At 40.2% G+C, this 25,818-nt stretch overlaps 2 protein-coding genes and 1 long non-coding RNA gene across 3 annotated transcripts; 1 reads left to right on the top strand and 2 right to left on the bottom strand.

Moving 5' to 3' along the window:
• Positions 1–201: 201 nt before the first annotated feature.
• On the bottom strand, positions 202–11,711 carry LOC147165798 (atrial natriuretic peptide receptor 2-like). Its single transcript, XM_086089796.1, has 23 exons — positions 11,667–11,711; positions 10,955–11,045; positions 10,524–10,656; positions 9,359–9,482; positions 9,125–9,229; positions 7,814–7,916; positions 7,444–7,589; positions 7,287–7,359; positions 6,960–7,095; positions 6,249–6,335; positions 5,422–5,565; positions 5,186–5,307; positions 4,964–5,108; positions 4,819–4,867; positions 4,619–4,726; positions 3,723–3,842; positions 3,498–3,591; positions 3,171–3,258; positions 2,965–3,104; positions 2,452–2,604; positions 2,278–2,376; positions 2,053–2,144; positions 202–347 (listed from the first exon to the last, which is right to left on the bottom strand). Exons 1-23 carry the CDS (start codon positions 11,709–11,711, stop codon positions 237–239), a joined length of 2,508 nt encoding a protein of 835 aa, XP_085945922.1. The 3' UTR covers positions 202–236.
• Positions 11,712–12,201: 490 nt separating this feature from the next.
• On the top strand, positions 12,202–18,022 carry LOC147165797 (uncharacterized). The gene is made up of 3 exons (XR_015096548.1): positions 12,202–12,320; positions 14,616–14,794; positions 15,373–18,022. It is a non-coding gene; the product is annotated as an uncharacterized LOC147165797 (long non-coding RNA).
• Positions 14,377–23,010, bottom strand: lpar3 (lysophosphatidic acid receptor 3). The gene is made up of 3 exons (XM_086090068.1): positions 22,768–23,010; positions 20,400–21,145; positions 14,377–15,833 (listed from the first exon to the last, which is right to left on the bottom strand). The coding sequence occupies exons 2-3, from the start codon at positions 21,139–21,141 to the stop codon at positions 15,505–15,507; spliced, it is 1,071 nt and encodes a 356-aa protein (XP_085946194.1). The 5' UTR covers positions 21,142–21,145; positions 22,768–23,010; the 3' UTR covers positions 14,377–15,504.
• Between the last annotated feature and the right edge of the window lie 2,808 nt (positions 23,011–25,818).

Here is a 25,818-nt window from a genome sequence, read left to right as displayed (position 1 = left end):
AAAGTAGTATCTAATCTTGAGGCAGTTGCTGCATGTAAGGGAAACCACAGACAATAGAGAAATTAAATAAAAAATAGTAGAATGTCACTTGACATTGTCATTAGGAAGTTTGACACTGACAACAAAGCTCAACCCTTACAACTATGGTGACTTCCATGCAACAGAGGAATTGCACAAGACAACATGTAATCAGTCACTCCACGTGGTTCACATCTTGGACATATTATTAGCCAGCTTCAGTCACTAACTGGCACGGGACCTCCTGTGACCTCCGACGTTCTGAGCAGCGGATCCGTGAACTCGTTTCGCTTGGCCTCCAGCCACCATGTTTTCATCTCACCTTTGCCCTGTTGAAATCGAAAATATGAAAGGAAAAAAAAAAGTTCAGAGAAATGAGAGGTCCGCAAGAAAAACATGTGGTCCTGTGAATTTTAAATGAAGCAATTGTTTTAATGGAGGAGAGGGAAAGGGATGGGGAAAGGCCACGCCCAAGTTAAAAAAAAAAAATCAAAGTGAATGGAGGCAGAAACCTCACCCTCCAAAGATCACACTATCAACATCCTATCAAAGCTCTTAGGTTACAAGCGTAGGAGATGATTCAATGGGAAAGACACACCCAACATGCATGATCTCTTTCAAGGGAAGAATTACCGTTATTTTCTTTCACCCAGGCTACCAATATCATATGCAGTGGATATAAAGAGTCTTCACGCCCCAGTTCAAATATCAGATTATTGTGATATACGAACCCCAGTCCCCAATGAAGTTGGTACGTTGTGTAAAACACATCAAAACAGAATACAATGATTTGCAAATCCTTTCCAATCCACAGCACATTGATTGAATACACTATATGAGGATTTTTTCTCTCTCCTCAATCTTGCTCGATGTACATCTTGAGTTGCTCAACATTCTGGGTCTCCATTGTCCTATTTTGCATTTTTGCACATGAATGTGCCACAAACAGAGTGTCCATAAAGTCTCTTTACAAAGGTAGCTGTGGAGATATTTTAATTAGATTTATTTTTGAATGAGTGTTTATTGAAGTTTTTTTTTTTTTACTTCATTTAATAGCCCTCTGTACTTGCACGAAGCACATCAAGACGGTACTCGATTTATTGCCATGTTCACTGTAGAATAGCCTCAACATTAGTTTCCCATCCATCAACACAGTATCTGAAACACAACATTTTAATGTGAGTAAAAACTTTAATAAACACCAATTCAAATAAAACAAATCTGGTTAAGATATTTCATCAACTGCCTTTGTAATATATATATATATATATATATATATATATATATATATTATTATTAATTATAAAGAGACTTGAAGGACACCCTGTATTATCAATATGAGACGGGTTTGGACTGCAGGCAGGCCAGTCTAGTATGAAGTCATGCTGTTGTAACATGTGCAGAATGTGACATGCCATTGTCATGCTCAAATAACCATCAACTGAAAAAGACATAAAGACATTGCTTGGATGGCAGAATATATTGCTCAAAAAACTGTTTGTACCTTTCACACATGTGCAAATTACCCATGTTGGGTGCACTAACACCCCCCCCCCCCCCCCCCCCCCCACGATCACAGATGATTGCTTTTGAACTTAACACGACGTCCCCCCCAAAACCCTTTTTTTTTTTGGTGTGTGGACTTATCAGACCACAGCACACTTTTCCACTTTGCGGCAGTCCATCTCAGATGATTCTGGGTTCAAAGAAGCCAATTTTGTTTCTGGGTGTTATATATTATACAGTACATATGTTGATATATGGCTTTCAGCTTTGTATGGTAGAATATCAACTTGCATTTTCAAACATAGCGACAAATTGAGTTAACTGACATTGGTTTTCTGTCTTCCTTTAACACAATGATGGCAGTTTTTAATGCAGTGCTGCCAGAGGGATTGAAGGTCAATGGTGAGTTTCGACCTTGCCATTTACGCGCAGGCATTTCTCCAGATTCTGTGAACATTTTGATGATATATGGACTGTAGATAATGGATGGGTGCAAGCATTTTCCAGAATTTCAAGCACCTGCAGTACCTTCACATTTAGTGTCCCTCTGCAGGTTAGAAGGTATCCCCTCAACGTGTGAAGCAGGTCAGCTGTGGCCCCACTCACTTGGATCTTCAATGCTTTCCAAACGATACAAAAAGAAACATGCATCTATTTGTGCAAATAAGCTCAATATTTGCTGTATTTAGATCAATTATCAAAAGCATAGCATTTGTGCAAAGTTGTGTGCAATTGATTTCTTTCCTTCTTTACCTTCACTTGTTGATTCCATCCGTGACGCTGTGTTGACAGTGTCTCCGAATAGGCAGTAACGAGGCATTTTGGTTCCGACCACACCAGCCACGACAGGTCCTGAAGGGCACACGATAAGCCACACACTTTTGTACAAGCGCGTTTGTATGCAATGGCATTGAGTGTAAAAAGTACCTGAGTGGATGCCTGCGCGTATTTTCAGCTGCGTGTTGGGCTTGTGGGGGATCTTAAACGAGTGGCAGACACTAACCAGATCCAAGGCCATGCTGGCTATCTCCCCTGCATGATTTATGCCATTTTCTTGTGGGACTCCTGAGACCACCATGTCTGTACCAGCGAGCCATTGTTATAGACAGTAGAAGAATGGAAAAGGAAATTCAGTACCACCAAAAGACATGCTAATTATTAGTGATGGCAAAATGAAGCTTCATGAAGCATTTGCGATATTTTTGACTCCTCTAGATGGTGCTCTTGGTTTAAAGATAAAGGCAAGTGCAATGAAAATGGATTACATTTGCATTGCATCTTTGAATCATGAGTGCCATCTGGAGGAGCCAAAAAATATCGCAAATGCTTCATGAAGCTTCATTTTGCCATCACTACTAATTATGCCCGAGAGGTACAATTCTATACTATATTATTTTCTTCTTTTGTCGCTAAAGAACATACCCATAATTCATCACTTACACGCATCGCCAATGGTCTCCACTTTGTAGACGTCATAATTGTCAATGATGTCATCAAAGGTGGTGTAAAGCTGGTTGAGGAAGTCCACAACTTGGTGGGGTGTGCTGGCCCCCGACAGCTGGGTGAAGCCCACAATGTCACTGTCGTGAAGAGGCAAATGTAGCTGCAGTAAGCTGCCTCCGTGAATTGAAACATTTAGAACCAACCTGAAATAGACTGTAGCATTGGAGAAGCTCTGAGCCTCTGTGGTTCGGCCTTGGCGGAGGTCATCGGCAACCGGCTTTGGTAGCATACCTGCAGAAGGAATAAATGATGTTGTTACTTGAAGAGTGTGGAGCGCAACAAAATCAAGTGTGTCCGTCTTTAACGATAAAGACACGAAGCCTGGTGGTTCAACTAATTAGCGCCTCAAGTATCTTAGATGGAAAAAAGAGGGAGGGAATGGCAGTTGGCAATTCATATCTGACATTAAATAAATGACTTACTATATTATTACTATGAGCATATGTGACAATTTAACCTGCAACACTTACTGTATAGCAAGCGATCGGTCTTCTGTTTCTCTTGAAGAAGGTCCTGTGTTCTCTCAGCAACGATGGCCTCCAGATGTTTGCTGTACTTCTCCATCTGCAGTTTATCAACATTGATGTCATAATGTCCAGCGGGATTATTAGGATTTTTGTAACAATCTACAATTCAGCAATCCACTTTTTGTGCAGTGCTAGAATGTCCTTGGCAACGTGTTCGAAGGGATATACCAGGCTCATCATCATGTCCACAGGGCTGACTTTATGTGGGTTCATCTTGTCCAGCATCTTCTTGACCTGCTCAAACGCGGGCCTTGTGGTCAGGTTGTGAGACCAACACTTCTTGATAAGCTGCAAAGAGTTAAGCGCACAGTGCGTACAGTAAAAGACGTCTTCTTCTTCATCATCCGCTGGAAGTATGCAAGGAGAAGATTGTCATGGCAACTACCTTTCGGCTTGCGCAACAACAATTTACAAGGCGTATTAATCCACCAAAAACTTGTACTGCCTGTAGTGGGTTCGGTTTTTGGGGCACTCTGAAAAACCGAACGGCACATTTGACCAGCGTTTGGCGTTTCCGAACGGTCCTGAGTAAAGCAGCGAGTTTGGAGCATATTTCCAAACGATGACGGTACGAGGAATTTGGGGGTGCCGAGTTCTAACGTTCATGGTCTTAGTTTTTGTAAAACATAGTAACAATTAAAGCAAAGGCAAACAAAACAAAGAAAGCAATAATTGTTAACATCATTAACTCAGCAGGGAAACCAACACGATCCCCAAAATAAATTAACAGCATTTTTAAGAACTATTATGCTTTCCTGTAGTTATTAATCAAAATGATTCTAATACATTCTTAAATGATAAAATCTTTCCAAAACTATCCCAAGACCAAATCAACTTGCTTGAAGCACCAATAAACAACAAGGAACTCCATGCAGCCATCAAATCAATACCCAGCAATAAAGCTCCTGGTCCTGATGGTTTTGCTGCAGAATTACTCAAGCAATTCTGGACTATTCTTTTACCACTATTTCTGAAACTCGTAGCTGAAAAAAAACAGTGCTTGAACGAAGCTCCAATAACTGAACCGCAAAATAGCTCGGGAACGCCGTACAGTGATAACACACCTCACAGTAGTCTTCTTGACTGGGGCAGTCCACGTCGTTTTTTCCTGCTTTGAGTTCGGGCAGAGGAGGGCGCCATATGACGTCCATCCTCACTTCCTCCGCCTGGTCCTGTTACCATCAAGGGAACTGCTCATTAGAAAGTCAAGATCAAAGCAACGCCACATAATCCAGAGGCAAGAAGAAGAATCTGCCAAACTCACCGAAATGAGGTCAGAGCGAGTGGCTATCTCAACCAGGATCATGGCGTAGCTGAGAGGAAGGACAGAAAAGAGAAATACAGTCGAACCACATTTTTTCCCCCTCATTGATAATAAAGTAACGATGCTTTCAAATTGAAAGAGTAACCTGTAGACGTCTGCTGCCGGTGTCATAGTCGAGCTACTTCCCAGGAGGACCTCTGGAGCACAGTAGATGCGGTTGACGTCGCCACAAAGGAACCCATTACTGACTGCATCAAAGTCCTCCTTTCTGTAGAGTGTAAGACCGTAATCTAGACAGGAAGAAAATAAGATTAGTTATTATATTGTACTCTGTATTTTTTTTTTTTTATGTTGTTGTTTTTTTTACCAGAGATCTTGCAAACCCAGCGATCATCAATAACACAGTTCCTGGAGTGAAGTCGACCATGAAACATCTTGTGTTGGTGCAGGTAGGACATCCCACGGGCAATGTCAGTGGCAAAGGAGAGTCTTTGAAAAAACGTATTACATATTGTGTAGCATCGAGAGCTAAATTGTTGGATACATTAACATGTAAAGTTTCTTTTTTTAAGGACATAGACAGTTAATGTAGCTTTCGTTTACCTAAACCCCCAGTTGATTGGGATATCGTCGTTGAGTAGGATATCAGACAGGCTTCCTTTGGGGCAGTGTTCTGTGATGATGCTCACATACGGAACCTCAATGGAGCCCCCGATGAACTTGCAAAGATTTGGATGGTCCAGTTGTCTACAATGGAAATGACGACTGATTCAGTGACTGAACCGCGGCACTACTTTTGTGTGTGAAAAAAATTCAGAGTCGAGGGCCCTATTTTCATGTACAATGCAAATCTAGCGCAAAGTGCAGTGTAACTGTGAGAATGGGTGGAGTTTTATTTCTTTTGGTGTTTTCATAGTGTCAAGTTTCATTTGCGCCATTGTGGGAGTGAACATAGTCAACTTAATTCCCGGCCGATGAAAATGGCTAATCGTTCCCTTTTAAATTTAGCGCATGAGAGGCGCACACAGTCTTTGGCATTGCAAAAGCAGAAATGGACTTAGCCATGCAGAAGATCGAAGCACACAAAGTACATTTATAAGGAACAGCAAGAAGATATCCAGGTTTTGTAGGTTTTGAAAAGTTGGCTGCATTTGGAGAGCACCTTCCACCCCCGATCATGCGACCATCTGTGTCAGACCTAAGAAATTGTCTGCCTGCACTTTGGATCAACTCCACCAACACTGCGTTACACCGCCTGCGCCACAATTTAGACATGCGTTCACCTGGTCTAAAAACGAGTCTACCAAATTCCCAAATACACTAAACTAGACTTGACCCGGCACCAAAAAAAAGGTGTGCCACTTTTATGCCAAGCACATCGTGCGCTGTCTACGAAAACAGGGCCCTGAATTTCTCACGTTTTCCCTCACCTGACCTCTTTCACCTCCTTCCTGATACTTTTAGAGAGAGCAAAGTTTTTCTTTTGGACATGTTTGACTGCAACTGTTCTGCCGTCGCTAAAAGGAACAAAACTAGGATTACTTAAAGGTATGAGTGCAGTTTTCTTCGGTGTCTCCTATCAGTCCATTTTCCATACCGCTTATCCTCATTCGGGTTGAATATAAGATGGCGCTTATCCCAATTGAATTTGGGCAAGGGGTAAACACTGGACTGGTTTTCAGTCGACCTATAGACACAGTTTGGAGTCTTCAATTAACTTGCATCTTTTTTTGAATGTGTGAGGAAGCCGATTTATCTGGAGAAAACCCAGGATATAAAACCCCTAAACCTGAGAATTGTGAGGCAGATGTGTTGAATGCGTCTACTTCTGGGGGTGCTTTTTCAATTGTTTTGTTCTGAAACCACATTAAAAGGAAATCAAACCACATCGAATTACCTCCGCCGAGTTCGAAGGTGCGTGGGCGAGAGACGATGCTTTCATCGTCATTTTCCGCTTACAAAAAGTTAGAATTCAGTTGATTTTTTTTTTGCCTCAAAGTTTGACTCCCATTGAATGCGTTTGAGAAAGATTCCCCTCAACATGATAAGCGGTGTCGAAAAATGGAACGATGGATGGGATCATTAGCATCTTGTTCATCCTTGGTGGAGGTCGACACTGTGTGATATTCTCATTGCCTTACTAGCTGCCAGGCTGGATGAATCCCTGCTTGAAGAAGGTGTTGACGCCGGTGCATATGGTCGTGTCGGTCAACTGACTGACATTTGAAGTGCTCCTCACATGCTGGGGGCTGTTTGTGCTGCCGAAGTCCGTACCGCCTGCAGCAGCATATAATCAGACGTTAATTGTGTACAAAGCAAGCGTACGCACTAGGGATCGAATCCATCACTTGACCAGTTGACACCTCTCCTCTGCCTACGTGTTGTGATGTCGTTGATGAATGGATTTTGACTACAAAATAGAAACATTTCATGCACTTTTTCATCTTATGGCGTTTTTTTTTTTTTACCAAATATTATATTCTTATAGTCAATGATCCAGCTTTCATCCCAGAACATCTTCTGTTTCTGGTACTGAAGCCACTGCAGGGAAAGGAATGAAGACAAATATTAAGACCTTGCAAATCTCACATACACACATTCAGGCACGCACGCACACACACTCACCACCATGGTCAGGATGAACCCGGCGCTGAAAAGTGCGACGGGGAGGCCGATGGACACTTTGATGGCCATGGACATGGGGCAGATGCCGCAGTCTGCAGGACAGTTGAGACAGGTCTCCTCCAGCTCACACACGTCATCTCCACACACTAGAACAGCCGGAATTGTATATTTTAGACACAAATGAACAAGCTGAATTGTCTTTGTTATTGAAAAGTTAACTATTCAATTGCAAGGCCACTGATTCCTTGCGTTCCTGCTACTTTATCATGTAACAATGTAGAGAATGCTTTAAAAAAAAATTTTTTTAAATATGCTTTTATCTAATCATGGCTACGATGCAAAAATATTAAGGAACAAATTGCAGACTGACCTTGAGCACTGACAACAAGCACTTTGGATTCCAATGCTGCGTGCATTTGCCCGATTTTGATATGAGCAATAACTGAAGTGACGCCCACATGGCTCAGCACCACCTGCATGGAAATTGGGTCCTTGTCACAATTAGGGATGCTCGATTCCACTTTTTTCCAGAGCAGTACGACTACTCAACTCTTGACTACTCAACAGTGTTGGGAAAGTAACTAAAGTATCTAGTAACTAAAAGTAATCTTACTTCCCCCCCCAGTAACATGTAGTGTAATGAATTACTTTCAAATTTTGAGTAATAATATTACATTTAGCTATTCTCAAAAGTAATCGTTATTATTTTCATTCCGACACGATACAGAAAATATTTGTTTTCATTTGAAGCCCAGATGTGGTTCCATTTAGTCAGCAATTTATGAATTCAAGAAACCTTTGTGTTCATTTAATTCAAATGGGCGTACGAATTGGCTTAGATGGACTCATCAGTCATGATCATTTACAATGTTAGTGGTAGAAAAGAGGAGGAAAAACAACTGCTTATGTTGAACATGCAAAGTTAGACTTTTAGGGAGAAAGCATGCAATTATTTAGGGCGACGAGAAAAAAAGGAACTTTAAGTAATAAGTAACCAGTTACTTTTGGCAGGGAGTAATACGTAAAATAATTACTTTTTCAAGCAAGTAATTAGCAATAAGTAATATATTATTGATCTTGAGTAACTTGGTCAACACTGCTACTCAATACTGATACCAAGTACCGATACCTCGAGTACTTTTTGATACATTAAATTTCTCCCACAAAAACAATGACAGATCATTTTAAAGAAAGACCTATATCTCCCATTATAGCTTTTTTTCCTTCAAATTGCATGATAATAATGACAATTTTCTATTTTGCTATCATAAAATGGCCACAAGAGGGAGCCCGATATTAGTACTGATACCTTGAAATAAGGCTGGGTATCGATCAGCCCGATACTTATATCAGTACTCGTGCCTCCATGCCTAGTTTTTATTAATAAAGTGGACTCTTCCATACTCGTGGATCAGCAACCGCTGATTTGCATATTCATTATTTTTTCGAATGCATGCAAATATATAAATATATTTATATTTGTATATATTTACTTAATTTAATTGAATGTTTATCTTCTTTTTTTAAATGCTTTTTTAGAGTTAAAAAAAATTCTCCTTTTTCACCCTCAGTGCATTTCAATGGGTGTCAATTATACAGTACGCAGATTTGCAGGCTGGCAATCTTCAAACGTAATCAAAAGATTTATTCTGATTATATATAAGATTATGCTTATGCTCACCTTTGACGTCCAGTATTTCTGGCTCATCTTGCCTGCTTTGGACACTGTGTGCGTCACTATTTTGCCATCATCGGGAATCCAAGGGCCACAGATGCCGCCTTGTTTCTGGAAAGCAAGAACGCTCTCGTTGAACGTTTTCAAATCCATTTTCTGATAAATATTTTGTAACTTTGCTGCCGGCATTTGACGAATTCTGGAGTTTTCATATTAAATGAGTGCATGCGCGACACTGACCATGAGTCCCAGAGGACACGAGTGGATGTTGGCGTGGTGCACGCAACAATTGAGTTCATTCGCGTTGTTCCAGTTGGATGGACACTCGTGCTCATGGCAGAATCGTTTCGCCTCCGCAGCGTCACTAGATGCAGAAAGAAGTATGCATAGGAGCAGAATCAATCACTCAGCTACAGTCAGACCGCTCTACGACCTGGTGAGAGGACGGGCAGACTGAGGACGTTTTCGTTGACAATTTGGTGGCTGAAAGTCAACAAAAACTTTCACCTGCTGGGATCATGTCTAACTACTGGCGCAGGTAGTGTAACGCTCCTCGGACATCTTTAGTTAATGTCATCTTATTTTAACAGCGTGCATTGGACCCTCTTAATGAAAACATTATTATGATCATCTTTATTCTTATTTTTTTTTAATCACCCGAGGCTAGAGAGAGGGGTCACAGCGTAGATCTGTGATCTCGGTTATGTCAAGAACTGCATCTCACACTCACAGATTTTAAAAGGAATGAGAGGCGCCGCATGGATTGACAGCAAATCAAGTCGGCTGTGTTCATGTAAAAAAAAAAAAAAAGTAACTTCCAAACGGCGCGTGTCTGCGAAAATACCAAACTCAGTCTAAACCGCCCCTGCGCAGATTCAGACCGTGACTCGTGCTAGACTAGACATGAAAAGAGTGGATTGCTGTTTGTTGCTAAACAGAAATTATAGGACACTATTAACCGGCCAATGAGACTTTTTAATAATTCATTTATACACAATTTTTTTCAATTAAATGAATACATTGTATTAAATACTATATGGAAAAACAACCGTGAGACTAATCCCTTCACATATTGTATTAAAATACAGAATGTTGAATACAAATTAAAATGGTATTAATTAATTTGGTTATTTATTTTTATGTATATTACAATGGCTAACTTCTTTTTACACTTACAGTATAATAATGTTAAGAAGTATGACCCACCATGTCAATTACCTCCATGTTACACTGAAGTCATTTTAATTCATACAAGTTACAGTATTTGCAATAATTCCATCGAGAAAACCCCCAAATCCATCCGGTTTGCACCTGCATGTCATGTGTGTGCGTGTGTGTTCATGCATGTGAGCAATCCGGGCACGGCAGACATTCAAGATTCCGAATGTTTATGAAACTCATTCACCTGAACCGGAAAATCTTGTTGCTGACGGCGTAGTCGTAGAAGGAATCTGAGGCTGTGACGGTGTACGACACGTTGAATTCCTCCCCGTTGGTGACTTTCTCCGGGGGGCGCTGCACCCAAGACATCTCCAGACCTGACTCGATAATACACATTCATGTGAAAAAAAAGCCACGTCTATTCATAGTGGCCCTCTCTATCCTCAAAAAAAAATTCTTATTCATATATCATACATTTAATAAGGGTATAGTGTAAATATTTAAGGTCCCAGAATAGACCCTTGTGGCACACCACATGTAATATTTGCAACTTACATGCATCTGCTGTACAAACGGCTAGATTTTATGACATATTTTGAGTGCAACTGTAACATACTGTAATAAAGCACACAAAAAGAAAAGAAAAACAAGGCATGGATAATACATAACACATACCCCCGCAGCTGATCATGTTGTAATCATTTGGATTGTTGCTTGGCCAGCAGTCGTATTCTGTGTTGTCCAGATCGTGCCAGCAATCAACGCCCTGCACACAATTTTACACAAAAGTAACAAGGTTGTAATGTGTGTGCCAGACAACCATTCATATCTTCAATGAGTGGGATTTGAACCCGCTAGGGGAAACACTGTTCCATCGAGTGAGCAGAAAACTCATCCCGAGGCACTTAAAATGGTGACAGGCGTGCTGACTCCCATTTAACGCGTTTGAATGGGATTGGTTACTTTTGAACACAGCCAAATCCACGGTTATAAGAGGGTGTGTGCACTTTTGCAACCAAATTATCTCAGTTATTTTTTAGGTTACAAAAAGAAAAAAGAAAAGTTCTTACCTATATTCTTGTTTCTTTTTTTTTTTTTTAGATGCTTGAAAACTACTATTGCAAGTTCTTGAAGGGCTAAAATGTCATCTCATATACCGTCATGTTGAAAAGATCAAATGTATTTATTTCCCCCTCAAAGTTATCACCAATAGCGAACCCAGTCACGCACATATTTCATACACTCATAAAGTATTATGTATGCCCATGAAATCATATTGCAGGAACAAAATTTTCTTAGCAAAAATATGCAATTTTTCCCACGTTAATTTACTCTCCTAAGCACGATTAAAAGTGCTGATTCAACAAATCCTGCACAGAGGACTCACCAAAAAGAAAGCCAGGAAGAAGGATGCTGCTGTCCACAGAGCCATGACCAAGTGTGCAGGACCGTCAGACAGATGACTGAGGGGAGTATGTGTGTGCGTCAGGGACTTGCAGGTCAGGGCAGGCAGGGGAGGCTCCTGACCCCTCCCCTGCATATCAAGAGTAAAATACAAACAAATAATGATGAAATTATTTCTCATTTTAGTTATCAGGTCCGTGCTTTACATGTTTGTTTTTTTCAATTCAACAATGTCAATGATGTCTTTTTGTTGTTGTTGATGCATATTTTATTGTATATTATTGCCACCACATAAGAGGCATTGCTAGTTTGTCTTTATACTGCAAATATACATGTTTAATCACACATACTCATATTCAACAGTTTGTAAATCAATATATTTAATGGATACGTGTGAGATATTTAATCCCCCTGATCTGCCAGACAAGTGATTGAAAGTGCACGGCGGAGTCAAGAAAGTACCTTGCCGCTGTCAGCAGGTGGCAGTGCTGAGCTCCATTGGTGCAATGCGTAGAAGAAGCGCAGTGCTCTTCCATTCACTTGTACGGTGGGAACTGTGCATGTATTCGGCCCCAATAACCATGACGTCCATAACTTGTTAAATATTTTGCCGATTTTGACATGGATTGGTACAAAGGTAAGAACATATGTTTTTTGTTTTATTTAGAGAGAAAGAGATGGAGAGAGAGAGAGAGAGAGAGAGAGAGAGAGAGAGAGAGAGAGAGAGAGAGAGAGAGAGAGAGAGAGAGAGAGAGAGAGAGAGAATACTCTGGAACTGACTGAAGCACAATTAATCCCTTTATAAACAAATTTAAAAATAATTTAAGGTACAAATGGAGTCTTTTTTTAAAAGTTTTTATATCCAACTCTAAAGGCAAGCTCACATGACGTCACTGTCTTGCTTGCGTAAGTCGCGTGCATGACCTTCTCCACCTCTTTAGTGTCCCCAATTGTTCAATCAGAAGAAGTGGCTCTCCAATCAGCATTTAGTCATCAACTTGAGTTGTAAAGTGTGTGTTTAAGTGACTTCAATTGAATTGTCAATATTAATCAGAACTAACAACATATTCTCCCTGGTAAACATAATTAAATGTCCATCTCTTTAATTCGAGCTTATTTGTTTTTAATTACAACACAGAATGAGGTTAAGCATCCATTTATATTTAATTGACTTGTAATTGTTATAAAGGATGTTATTTGTATAGGTTAAATTTTTTTGGGCAGGGCAGCATAGTGTGTCTAGTGGTTACACGCCTGCCTCATAGTAGAGAGGTTTTAGGTTCGAATATTAGCTACAGTTCCTCCATCTGAGATAGATTCATAACAATATGCACTTTTTCCATTTTTGACCCATTTAACATAAGATTAGGAGCAAATGAAAACAGTCTTCCAGAAAATGGACAGAATTCGTTTTTCCCCCTTCAGAGAATGCATAATTACAGGACAGTGGCAATAAAAAGGCCTGCCACCGCACACTTTGAAGTCGCTACATGTTTCTGGCTTTGCAAAAAATAAAATAAAAAAATGCGAGTGGCAGCAGACGGTCGTGCTGGCGGCTGAAGATGAACAGTCCTCGCTCTTCTCATGCACCATCTCGTGAGTGGAAAACACTTTAATGAGGTCTGAATTGAAACCTGACTTTTTACCAGCAAACTATGCAAAAAGCTTTTCCCGCGATTAAAACCAAAGTGGTTTATATTATTTTATAGCCGGTTATCTCTTAGAAGCACTTTGCAAGGACAACTAAAAGTTCCGTGAACAGGTTTACAGGTTTGGGGCGCTTGTTTAAAACTGACAGTTAATTGGGAGGTGGTTCGTGTTGCTCGACTTGAGAGCTTGTGAACCCGCAAAGTGGAAGCAAACAGGTCATACACGAAATGTCAATACATTTCTCTTAAAGGGGGATGTCATGCCAAAAAGTTTTCTTTTCAATATGTTCTATGCAGCCCCGCTAGTCTAAACACGCTGTGGAATATGAATAAAGCAAAAAAAATAAAAATCCACTCTTTTATCAATCTCACAGGGCGGCCATTTTGTCACTTGCTGTTGACTGAAAATGACAGCATAGTTGCTCATGTAACAACCAATCACGGCTCAGCAAATGCTACATGACCAAACTCACAAAACAGGTGAGCTGTGCCTCAAACCCTACTCTAATTTGGGAAAGGTAAAAAAATAAAATAAAATAAAAAAATAAACAGTAACAACACCCACACACCCCATATTGACTACAAATCCCGGGCAAGCCTCCATGTTTGTTTCGAAAAACGGATGTGAATTTTGTTGTGCTAAAGGTTAAGACTCTAAATTTTCTTTTCATGATTTCACCATTAAACGACGGTCCCGCTATTCTAGGTGTTTCAAATTCCTGCTCTGGGGGCCATTTAGGGCCCGCAGAATGATATTTTGCGGCCCTTGACACCAAAGTTACTACTAAGCTACCATAGCTTAGACTCATGACAGCTTTTGGCCAAACCCAGTACCAGTCATGTCTTTTTCCAAACAGCCAATTTGAAGAAAATCAGGAGATTGATCTTTTTTTCTGGAAACACTTGAAGTTTGAACCTCCCTTTTTGTTGTTGTTGAATACTTGATGCGGCCCAGACTATCTCCAGTGGCCCCCATAGAAGTTGAGTTTGAGACTCCTGCTATACAATAATTCAGTCACACAAAAAAACAAGCTCGGTCAAAGATGTTCTTATGTTTGTCTTTTATAAAACTCAAACTTCCAATATCATTTTCTAAAACGACTCACGCATTCTGCGTGACGCATTATACACAAACAAGTTGACACTTCAAAAGGAAAAACATGAAATAGTTTTTGTGAGACCAACATGAAGAACTGTCATCGTCCGTGTTATTTATAGCACAAGCGTCTGGGAAGGAGCGATGTCGTCTAACGTCAGTCATATCCTCCTTTTGCTTCCTGCAGGTAAACTATTGTGTGACAAACCTCCAGCAGGAATCCAGTGAGTTGCGACTTTTTTTATTTTTTTTCTTAACAAGCCTCTTGCCTTTTGTTTCACCGGAGCAGCAGCAGCCATTAAAAGGAGCTGCAGCGGATGTCGGGAAAATGCTACAGGGAGAACAAGTTTGCCACAATCAGCAGCGGTAAGTTTGAGTGACTATTATCTTTGGCCGAGAAAGATTGCAAATGGAGGCAAGGCGACACTTGAAATTATTCCGCCCCATTTTAGAAGCGTCTATGACAACCTATGGGGAAAATGTGTGTTACCTGACACTTGATTAGGTGCAACCAGATCCAAATATGAAAAGATACAAGTTCACAAAGACATTGACAGAGGTCATTTTAAAAAGTTGGTAAATAAAAAATTGCCGTCACATCAACGTATGGCAAGTGTACCTAATGTAGTGGCCAGAGAGTGTATGCTTGCAGCATGTAATAGCACAATGGCGGTTTGCAGAGCTTACAGTACAGTTGAGAAAACACTCCTCCTCACAATATTGACCAACAAGACACAAACAAGACCGTAGCGTCACCCGTGGCTTATTCACTTATTTGGATGTCGGAGGGAGAAAAAAAAAAGTGGACCAGGTTGTCCTTCTTATTGTTTCTTGTCAGTCGTAAATACAGAAACAGGAAGAAGACTGGAATCTCTCTTGAGAGATTGTTTTCAAAATGATGAAATTCCGACAAGTGAAAACAAGTGTTGTGTGTCTGGGTCCAGCTTTTGACTAACGCAGTGAGCCGGTGCTGGTACTCCTCTCCAGACAACATTTTCTTTGAAGATAAACCGTTGACTCCAGCGGCCGCATTATCTTCACAAAGCGAGCAGACATTCTTCAAGCAAATCCCGCTCTCAGGTCTGGAAGATATCCTGATTTCCGTTTTTCGTCTCTTCGGACGGAGGCTGGCTGTTGCCCGTGTCCTGGGCGGAGCTCAGCGGCCGGGCGTTGGCCCGGGTGGAGCGCTGCCGCCGAGTGCCGTTGCCGATGCACCGCATGAGGTTCTTGAAGGTGGTCCACATCTCATCGTCCTTGTAGGAGTAAATGCACGGGTTCATGACGGAGTTGAGCACGGCCAGGAGCAGAAGCCAGCGCTTGAGTTTCATGACGTTGCAGCTGGTGCAGTTGAGGCCGTCCAGCAGCAGAACCACCAGGCCGGGAGTCCAGCAGATCACAAAGGCTCCTGCAAGCACAAATTGATTGGAGCAAACGTTACGCTTGGTCCAATGGTACGTTGACTTCCTTTTGGTAAGATGACAGGTGATTTGTTTACCATCTGGCCATTTTTCACCTGGCAACTGGTTATTTCGCCATGATAACATCAATGAGGAGCAATTTTCTATGGTTAAAGGGGAAGTCATACCCCCCCCCCCCAAAAAAAAATATTGTGTTACAGGAATATGAGTTAAGCAGCAAAATCCGGTTGTTTTTATCCATCTCAGAAGGCGGCCATTTTGCCACTTGCCGTCCAGTGAAAATGACATCACAGTTGCTCGGGTTTCAGGTAACAACCAATCACAGCCAAGGTTATTTTAGTGAACTAAAACTAACGAAAAAAACTAAAAATAAAAATTCTGTTAACGAAATAAAATAAAAATGAGAATACTTAAAAAAAAAAAAAAAAAAAAAAACGAAAAATAACTAAAACTAACTAATTATAGCAAAAATGTCCTTAGTTTTAGTCTTTGGTGATACATTTAATGCATGAGCCTTTGGGGATGATTTTAAATGTGATTTTAAGTAGATTTATTTTTATATTAACCGGAATACGGACATTTGAAAGTGTGTCACACAAAAGTGACATCATCTAGCGGCAGCCAATAGAAAAGCACCTTCAGATGACGTTGCCCCCATTAAAAAAAAAAAAACTAAAACTAATACTGAATCTAACTAAAACTAAACTAAAACTAAGCATTTATGAAATAACTAAAACTAATATAAACTAACAGAACCATCTTGAAAACTAATTAAAACTCAATTTAAAATGAAAAATTCCATAACTATAATAACTGATCACAGCTCAGCTTCAGAAAACAGGTGAGCTGTGATTGGTAGGCAACAGCCTGACCCTGAGCAACTGTGATGTCATCTTAAATCGACAGCGAGTGGCAAAATGGCCGCCCCCTGAGATGGATTAAAAACGGCTGGATTGTGCTTCATAACTCATATTCAACAAATGTAATATTAATCAGAATGTCATGTTTAGACTAGCGAGGTCACATATGACAATATTATTATATTACAGTTTACGGTTGACTTCCCCTTTAAGATTTGGTCAAAAAAATGATTGGCTCATCTAGAAGATTTTGAGTCAAGGACTGTAAATCAAAAGTGTCCGCTAAAACCTAAACCCTTTGACTGTGAAGAATCCTATGGTTGTTAGCCTGATCTACTAATTATGCATAAACAAATACACATTCAACTAAGGTTGCAACAACTCAAATCATTTGTTTATAATAAATGGTACGATGGTGACGAGACAGGAGGAAAAAGTTTAGGATCTTTTCACTTAACGGACGCTAAAGTGCAACGTGTACCACAATAGCAAATCTACGCTTGTCAACACAAGGTAACATAATGTATTGTATCTATTCTACACACTCATCGTTGACACCCACGTCAGTCACCAGGCAAGGCCCCGCCTTTTAAAGTCATACACACTCAAGTTGCCTGTACGACAGCGGACAAAAATATTACTTTCACATGCACGCACTGCTTTGTTTAATAATGCACAAATATTTTATTGTGCTACTCAATCAATCGATGGTGCATAAAGAATGGTCGATATATATATGTATTTTTTTGCAATATTTGCAATTAACAAAAGCATTCTCAAAATGATTATATTACATTTAAGTAAAGACAGAGAAGTACAAAATTTATTTAGATGAAATGAAATGTTGGTGAACCAGATCATGTAAATGTTTCAGTATAACACACATAATAAGTCAAACAACTTACAATTCAGTTATTGTAAATGAAAACTGCTACTCTAACACAAAAACAAAATATAGTCCTCTTAAAGATACCAAAAAAATAACATTAAAGGTGAACTTAATCCAAACTTTTTTTTTTAACAATAGGTTCTATGCAGTCTCACTATTCTAAACTCTGATTAATATTGCGTTTGCAGAATATGAATTAAGCAGCAAAATCCACCCAGCGTTATCAATTGCGAGGGCCGCCATTTTGTCACTTAGTCTCGACTGGAAATGACATCACAGTTGCTCAGGGGTCAGGTAACAACCAGTCACGGTTCAGCTTGCAAATGTCACATGACCAAACTGGGAAAACGGGGCGAGGCGTGTTTTGCCATGTCCGGGGGACCCTGAGCACCTGTGATGTCATTTGCAGTCGACAGCAAGTGGCAAAATGGCCGCCCCTGTATAAAAACGGATGGATTTTGCTGCTTAATTCATATTGCGCATAGAATATATTGTGAAGAAAAAGTTGAATTATAAATGGTTCATGAATGAGATCTTTTGATCAATGCTGCATGACTAACAACTCCACCTTGCACTGCACTGCGTGTTATTGCGCCAAAATACTCAATCAACAAAAGCAAAACAACTCTCCGCCCGGCGGCCATTCTGCCTCAGAAACGTGAACCCCTTGAAATACGGATTGTTTACTTTCAGGCTCACATCAGCAGCTGTGCTTATCCTGGCTGAACTCCATGATGTGATTTTGCTTGAGTCGTGAAACCAGTTTACTGTTGCCACCTTTAGCGCTAGCGTACACTTTTGTTCGGGGTTAATCGAGAGGGAATGTGTGTTGTGACTTTTGGATGCCCCCCCCTTTTTTTTTTTTTTTTGCAGGTCCAAGTGCCAATATTCTTATTCCTATTCCTAACAATAATACATAAATATTGCAAAATCTGTGAAAAGTAGTCAAGATGATCTTGCATTGGCAGATATATGATATATATTGGATTTGAGATGACACATTTCGGAATTGTGCCACTTGACATTTAAAAAGGAAAAAGAAAAGAAATCAAGATTGGGCCACCTGAACCACGCAGTGTAAATCCAGCCCAACATGCCCGAGCACACAACAGGGCGGCTGAAGGGATTTTTGGCACTCAATGAAACCACAAGCTTCAACTTGTCTCCAGCAGCAATGCGTCTTTACCTTCAACATGTCCACAGACAAAACAAAGTCTTCCTTGGGACACCATCATGTTTTCCTCTCATGGCTTCAACAAACTTTGTTAGTGACTAAATCACCACTTGCCTCTTCGTTATGCAAATCTCCTTTACTTTCTCTAATGCGAAGACGCGCCAAGTTACGCAATCATTCATTCTGATTGGACCCCAAAAGCATGCAGACACCTCGGAACTGGTTTGTCCAGTTTCCTCTTCCAGTTAAAAGTTTAACTGCCTGACATTAAGCATCCCTTTGAACCCCGGCTGTGTACTTTTCATGACGCGACGTCACCTTGTCTGCACTTCCACGAGTAGGAGCGAAAGGTCACATGACTAGCAATGCAGAAGCGTCCAAATATGAAGACATTTCATTGGCAAGCTTATTTGTAAGGCCTGCGATGCAAAAACTGTCTCCGAGCCAGCGGCAATGTGCAGAGTGTATGTTTGTCTTATGTTTTCCTGTTTTTCCTGACTGGAGGAGGGGACACCAATTGAAGGTTTGTGTGTTTAGTGGCCAGCACGTCGCGCCTGCGGAGGAGCACACGGTCCTTGCGGGATAAGATCATTACACAGCGCTTTGGAATACATCGTGTACACATACAGCAAGCGAGTCATCTGGATGGACAAACAGGGCGTGTGTAGACAAAGAACAATGGCATACGATATCTAGCAAGACTCCCATACTTCTTCTTTTTTTCTTTTTTTTTTATCTGGGTGGAGTAAAGGAATAAAAACATGCCTAAAAGGCAAAGTGTTTCAGTTCTGGTTACGTCACTTTTAGGGACGGGCAGTGGATTCTTCTTTTATTATTGATGCAAATTAGGGGTGTTTTTAAAAAAATCGTTTCGCCGATATATCGCGATATTACCGTGCACAATTCTCGTATCGATTCAATATGCGGCCAAATCGATTTTTAAACATCAATTTTGGATGGAAATATTCAACAAAACATCTTACTTGAGGTTAGCTTTTAAACCAAGAGTGCAATCAAGAGGAGCAAAAAAATATCACAAGTGTTTCATGAAGCTTCATTTGTCTATCACTACTGATTAGTATTTTGAAAATTTTGAAAAAATAAAAAAGTCGCAATTATCGACTTATAGATTCGTATCATGTTTAATCGAATCGTGACCTATGAATCGTGATGTGCCCATCTATTTGCAGCAAAATCTACCAAAAAACATATAGTACAATTAGAATAAATAATTTAACATACAATGCGTCACAAAAAGAATGCACATTATAACCCAGAATGACTTATGTATGAAAATATTTTAAAATAGACCCGTTCATTGAGGGTCCGAAAATTTGGGTAAATTCAAATAACTCAACTCATTTAAATAATGCTGATGACGACTGTTTTTCACTTTCAAAAAGTTTGGCCTGTCCCTCAGAAAAGATATGTACTGTATATAGAGAGTATATGCAATAATAAAAAAGTCAATGCTTTTTTGTTACTCAAGATTTTCTGACTTCTTGTTTATCAGGGAGTTATTCATCAATGACTGTGTTTCCTGGAGTCTGAGGTTAGCAAATAACCCTAATGATGGACGTTGAAGAGCACGGTATGAATCCTAACAAAACAAAAAAAAAGTCATCCTTACCCAACACCACCATGACCGTTTTGATGAGCTTGATGGGCGTCTTCTTGCGGTTAATGGAGCCGCTGGTGTGCGGCGTGAGAAACGACGTCTTCTTCTTGACGTAGGCGTAGATCCTCATGTAAATGGCCACCATCACCAGAAAAACCACCAGGTTGGACACGGACCAGAAGATCAGGTAGCCCCTGCTGAAAAGGGGTGCCAGCCGGGAACAGTCGCTCAAATTGCAGATGCAGTTCCAACCCAGACTGGGCACGGCGCCCATGAAGATGGAGATGCCCCACACCAGCACGATGAGCAGGGTCACCCTCCTCTTCGTCAGGTTGCTGTGGACTTTAAAGTTCATGATGGAGATGTAACGCTCCAGCGCGATGACGAGCAGGTTGGCCAGCGAGGCGGACAGGCTGATGTCCAGAAGACCTTGGCGGATAAAATATCCTTTCACCGTCAGTCTCCGCGAGACCTCACCCGTGTTGAACATGAGGTACACGTAGGCGATGCCCGCCAGGAAGTCCGAGGCGGCCAGGTTGGAGAGGAGATAGTAGAAGGGGTAGTGGAAGCGCTTGTTGGTGATGACAGCTGCGATGACCATGGCGTTGGAGAGCAGGATGAAGCAGCAAAAGAGCGAGCCCACCACTTGGACCAGAATGAGCTGGGTCTTGTCCCATTTGTCATCGGCGCCGCTGTTGTTGTAGAAAAAGCTCATGGGCTCGTCGTAATGGCAGGTGAGGTTTTGCAGGGCCATTTTGCTGCACAAAATAAAAACCGCGTCAAGATTTAGCATTAAATTGTACAATGACAATTATTAAAGCGACAGTGTGTAGAAATTTTGATTTTTTTTTTAGTTAATTAAAAAAACACTATTAACGCATTCACTGCCATTGACGGCTATAGACGTCAAAAATTCATTTGAACTATTTCCCACTTTTGTTAACAAGAGTATGCAAACCTAGATTTTTCATTTATTGTATTAGAACAAATATAACATTTGTGTTTAATCGTGAGTTAACTAGCGAAGTAACGCGATTAATTACGATTTTAAAAAATAATCGCATGACGCCCCTAATTTTTAATAAAAAATAAAAATAGATTCTCATAATTAGCGCACTAATTAGCATTAGCGAGTCAGACTGGAGTAGATCATTACGATTCCTTGAACATCTATAAATTAAAGCAAAAATCGTTGTCAATCAAATCATTTTGAATCGAATCACACACCCAAAAATCGGAATCGAATCGTGAGACATTCAAAGATTCCCCACCCCTACTCACAATAGCATCTAGATGTAACAGAACATGAGAACAACAGCTTTTAATAATCCAGAAAACAAAATTTGATTTCACAATTTAGCAAATTTTCAATTCGATTTTCAAAATGACGATTAATCGAATAACTTTGATTTTTTGCCCAGCCTTAGTTTGTATCTTTAAAAATAAATAAATACAAATTTGTCACTCACTCCTATCACTAGCCACCACTGTACTACGTGTAGCGTCCTTCCTGTCATTGGAAAACACTTTTCAGCCACTTATTTTAAACGGCAGGAAAACAGTAAAAGACAAACAATGGCCACACTCACACAGGGGCCTGCCGCAGTTCACGCCCAGACAATGAAACACAGACTTACGCGGCGCGCCATCCTAGCAGGCCCCACCCCTAAAAGGGACATGCATCTCCAGCGTATAGTATTTTATCTACGTTTTATGCTTGCAGTTTTGTCTTCAAATGCAGTGCGCTAACAAAAGTAAATGCACAAACAGTTTGGCATATAGCTTTTCGAGCATGTATTTGATAAAGAATCAATTAATGGCAAGTTGTTTGAGCTTTTGTTGAACAGCCTACCAGTGCACTGATTTTCTTGCTAGCGAGGACAAGGATTGGACTACTAGGCTACATGAACCAAGATGCTTGCATATGGAATTAATGTTTGCCATAAACACGTCTAACCGACTCTCTGTGCATGACGGGACGGGTGCAGCAAAGTGTTGACTTACTTTGCAAGTTATGAATATTTATCCTGAGGCACTTAATATGAAGTTCATTACATTTTAAATACTTTTATGTTTAATGTCCTGGTAAAAAAATTGCATTACGTACAAAAATACATGCACACATTTAATACAAAAGGAGCATTTACCTGACATTCATAAAAGCCTTATAGATTTGAAAAAGGAAAAAAAGACAAAGAAAAAGCATCCACGTAAGAGAGTCTAAAGTACAATTGTTGTCCAAACAAGTTCGACCAAACTTTACAACCTGTTCTGCTCTGCTTGTCAGCGGGGACAAAAGTAGCTCTGACTCGACACTTATAGTATTTAGAAAAAAAGGAGAGAGAAAAATGAAAGCAAAAAGTGAGCAAGGTGAGCGTACCTCAGGTAAAGGGCTGCGTCACAACACCGAGTGAGCGGGAAAGTTCCACTCCGAGGAAGCGACCATTTCCATTCCCTCCAGCCGAGCGCCCACGCAGCCGCGGACGGAGGGAGGCGACAGCGACAAGTGAGCGAAGCGAAGTGGGGAAAGGCAGACGCGAGCTCGAGATGAGCGTCCTGAGTGAGCCTAAGGAAAGATGACGCAGCCAAGTCAGTCCGCCCGCAACATGACTGAATTCCTCCGCGCCCCCTTCCGTGACAACGCGCGTGCGCACACTGTCTTACGCGGGTAATTGTTTCAATTAAAAGTAAACTCAAACAGCTTACAGCAGAGGTGGTAAAATTAACCACACTTTGTACTCGTCTGCGTAATTGAGGGACTTTACAGCCATTAAAACAATGACTGTAGCCTACATTTATTTTTTGATTATATGATCTAAAGTTTTCCGAGCTACCATTGAACGCATCAAGACGAGACAGACACATGCTGAACAAAATTATTCAAAGCAAACCAGCCTTCAAGTTCAATACAGAGTTAATAATGTTGCCAATTCATAACAGATTAACAGGCACGTTGACAGACATTTTTGAGAACAGGTGCTCAAGCCAGTATCATTTATAGAACAAAGAAAAACGCAGCAGACAATAGTTACAGTTTTTGTTATCACAACCAATACAGTTATTTCTAATTACGGAACCCCTAAGGTGACATGGTAGGGGGAAAAACCAACAACTTTGCGTTCCCTCGCAAAGATTGCGAGATAGCGGAAACGGTTTTTTAATTTATTTTATTATTATTATTATTATTATTTTGCGAGGCGACGCATTTTTGTTGTTGTTGTACTTCCGGGTCATCTTCGTTGTGACCAAAAGCGACGAGGAAGCTTAATTTAATTTTATTTCGAAATGGGTTTAAAATACAAAGATATAAAATCTGTACTTGATATAAAGCACGGCTTTTTGGCTTTGAACCTTGGGAACTCAAACCCGCTCATTCGAGGCAACAGGATCCAAGCTGACCCGGAAGTACATTAACGCGTAAAATTTTTTAAATAAAAAGGCGCCCACTCGCAAAAAAAACCAAACAACTTTTGCGTTTTTTTGGAAAAGATTTTCTCCCTACCATGTCACCTTAGCTCCGTAAACATGAAATACTCACAGTAAGCTATAACTTATTATGTTGTATAAATAACTAGTGTGAGAGCCGATGATAGAGAGAGTTTGGCCAACTCGGTTTCAGCAGGGAGAGTAGAATAGAGTAGCGTAGCGTACTACGCTGTGATTGGTCAACTGCTGGTCACAATCACATGACATACGGACGCCATCTTGTTACCATGCTCAAACCGAGTAGGCTAAACTCTCTCTATCAACGGCTCTGACAAGATGGTGTGCATACTGTCATCTAGTGGAAGAGCATTTAATGATTATGCCTGTCATGATACGTCGCTGGCATAGATGACAAACTATAAATTAAAATACTTATTTAAAGAATGAAAATACTCATCAGACCCCAGAAAGAATACAGTTCCACATTTGTTATATCCTCACAGCTGTTCTCGTAAACACGTGAGCATTTTTCAGAAAAACTTTGAGCTAAAATTCTGAATGTGACCCAAATTTCCAGGACAAATACACCTTGAAAGTTACACAATTGTGATGTGGGATGGGGAAAGATGATGTATGGAACATGTGATGTTGACATTGTGACGCAAAGTGTAAGGACATTTTTGTCTTAGTTGACTAACAATAAAATGTGAACAAAATGTACACCAGGATGTGGGTTTAGTCTTTATGTAAAGAGACTCGCCTCCCAAGTGCAACCAGTATCTGGATTTATTTCAATTTGTATTTATTTTCAAGATTTGTGTGTGGATTTGGCCCATAATCTGACAGGTCATTATATGTACAGTGTGTAAAACAACATTTAAAAAAAACAACAACATATCTATGATATGCTTTTAACAAATTACCCCAATGGCAAGAATTATAGCACACTCTAGTTCTTCAAAATTTGAAATACATCAATTTTTTTCCTGCCCCACATACTTCTACATCAAAGGTGAGTAAGGACTTTGTTACCATGACGACTAGGGATGGCACTAGCGGGTGTAAAACTCATTTTAGTTCAAGGGCCACGTTCAAATTTCAAAAAAGCGATCTGGAAAAGTTTTTTGGGTGCAAATAATCTGAAAATATTCCAATTTATTATTAGTTTGATGCAGACTAATTTGAAATTTAAATAAATAAGTAAAAGCCAAATTTCAGAATGTCATTTATTGTGGTTGCAGTAGACAAAATGACAAGCAACAGTTAATTTTAGTGAAAAACTGCTGTTTGTCTTCTGTCCTCACGGGCTAGATTGGACCCCCGTCTGGCCCACGGGCTATATGTTTGACATCTTTGGTTTACAGTCCTGAAACTAAGAAAGCGACAGCAAACTGTGAAATAGATTTCATCCGTCCTCGCTAAAAAAACATTTTTCAAGACATGCACCAAAGATTTACATGGTTCTTTAATTTTGCACTTGTGGGTATGCCGGCATTTGCGATTTCCCATAAAATGCTTTGAACACAGATTTTAGGACGGCAAAAGTTTGACATCGGAACAGTTGAATGTAATTTCAACTATGTCTCCGATGTTGGAGAGACTTGTTTCTTATCAAATTAGTCAAGTTGAAGGAAATGAGTCGAAAGAAGCCAAATTATATTTCCATCCAAAAAGACGTTTAGCAAACACGCTAATTTCATTTTCCTGAGCTGATGGGGAATGATCCTCATCAAAATGACATTTGCCAGAGGTTGCAAATGACTTCCGAGTGTGCAACTTGACCACTCCAATGATAAAGCAACTTGCCTTGATGGACATTCATGTGACTTTATTATTATTATTATTATTATTATTATTAGTATTATTATTATTTTGCATTAGGCTATAGGCTGCACGATCACACAATGATTCAATCTAACTGAGACGGCATTTCCTTCCACATAATTGAATGATGAAGATGGCAGCTGCTGTGACATTAATTAGAGTGATGGGAAAGGATGATTTA

Source organism: Leptonotus elevatus, chromosome 11, assembly GCF_054856555.1.
Source record: "Leptonotus elevatus isolate MCC_2025b chromosome 11, RoL_Lele_1.0, whole genome shotgun sequence".
Lineage (NCBI taxonomy): Eukaryota > Metazoa > Chordata > Actinopteri > Syngnathiformes > Syngnathidae > Leptonotus > Leptonotus elevatus.
This window is presented reverse-complemented; position numbering and strand designations above follow the sequence as displayed.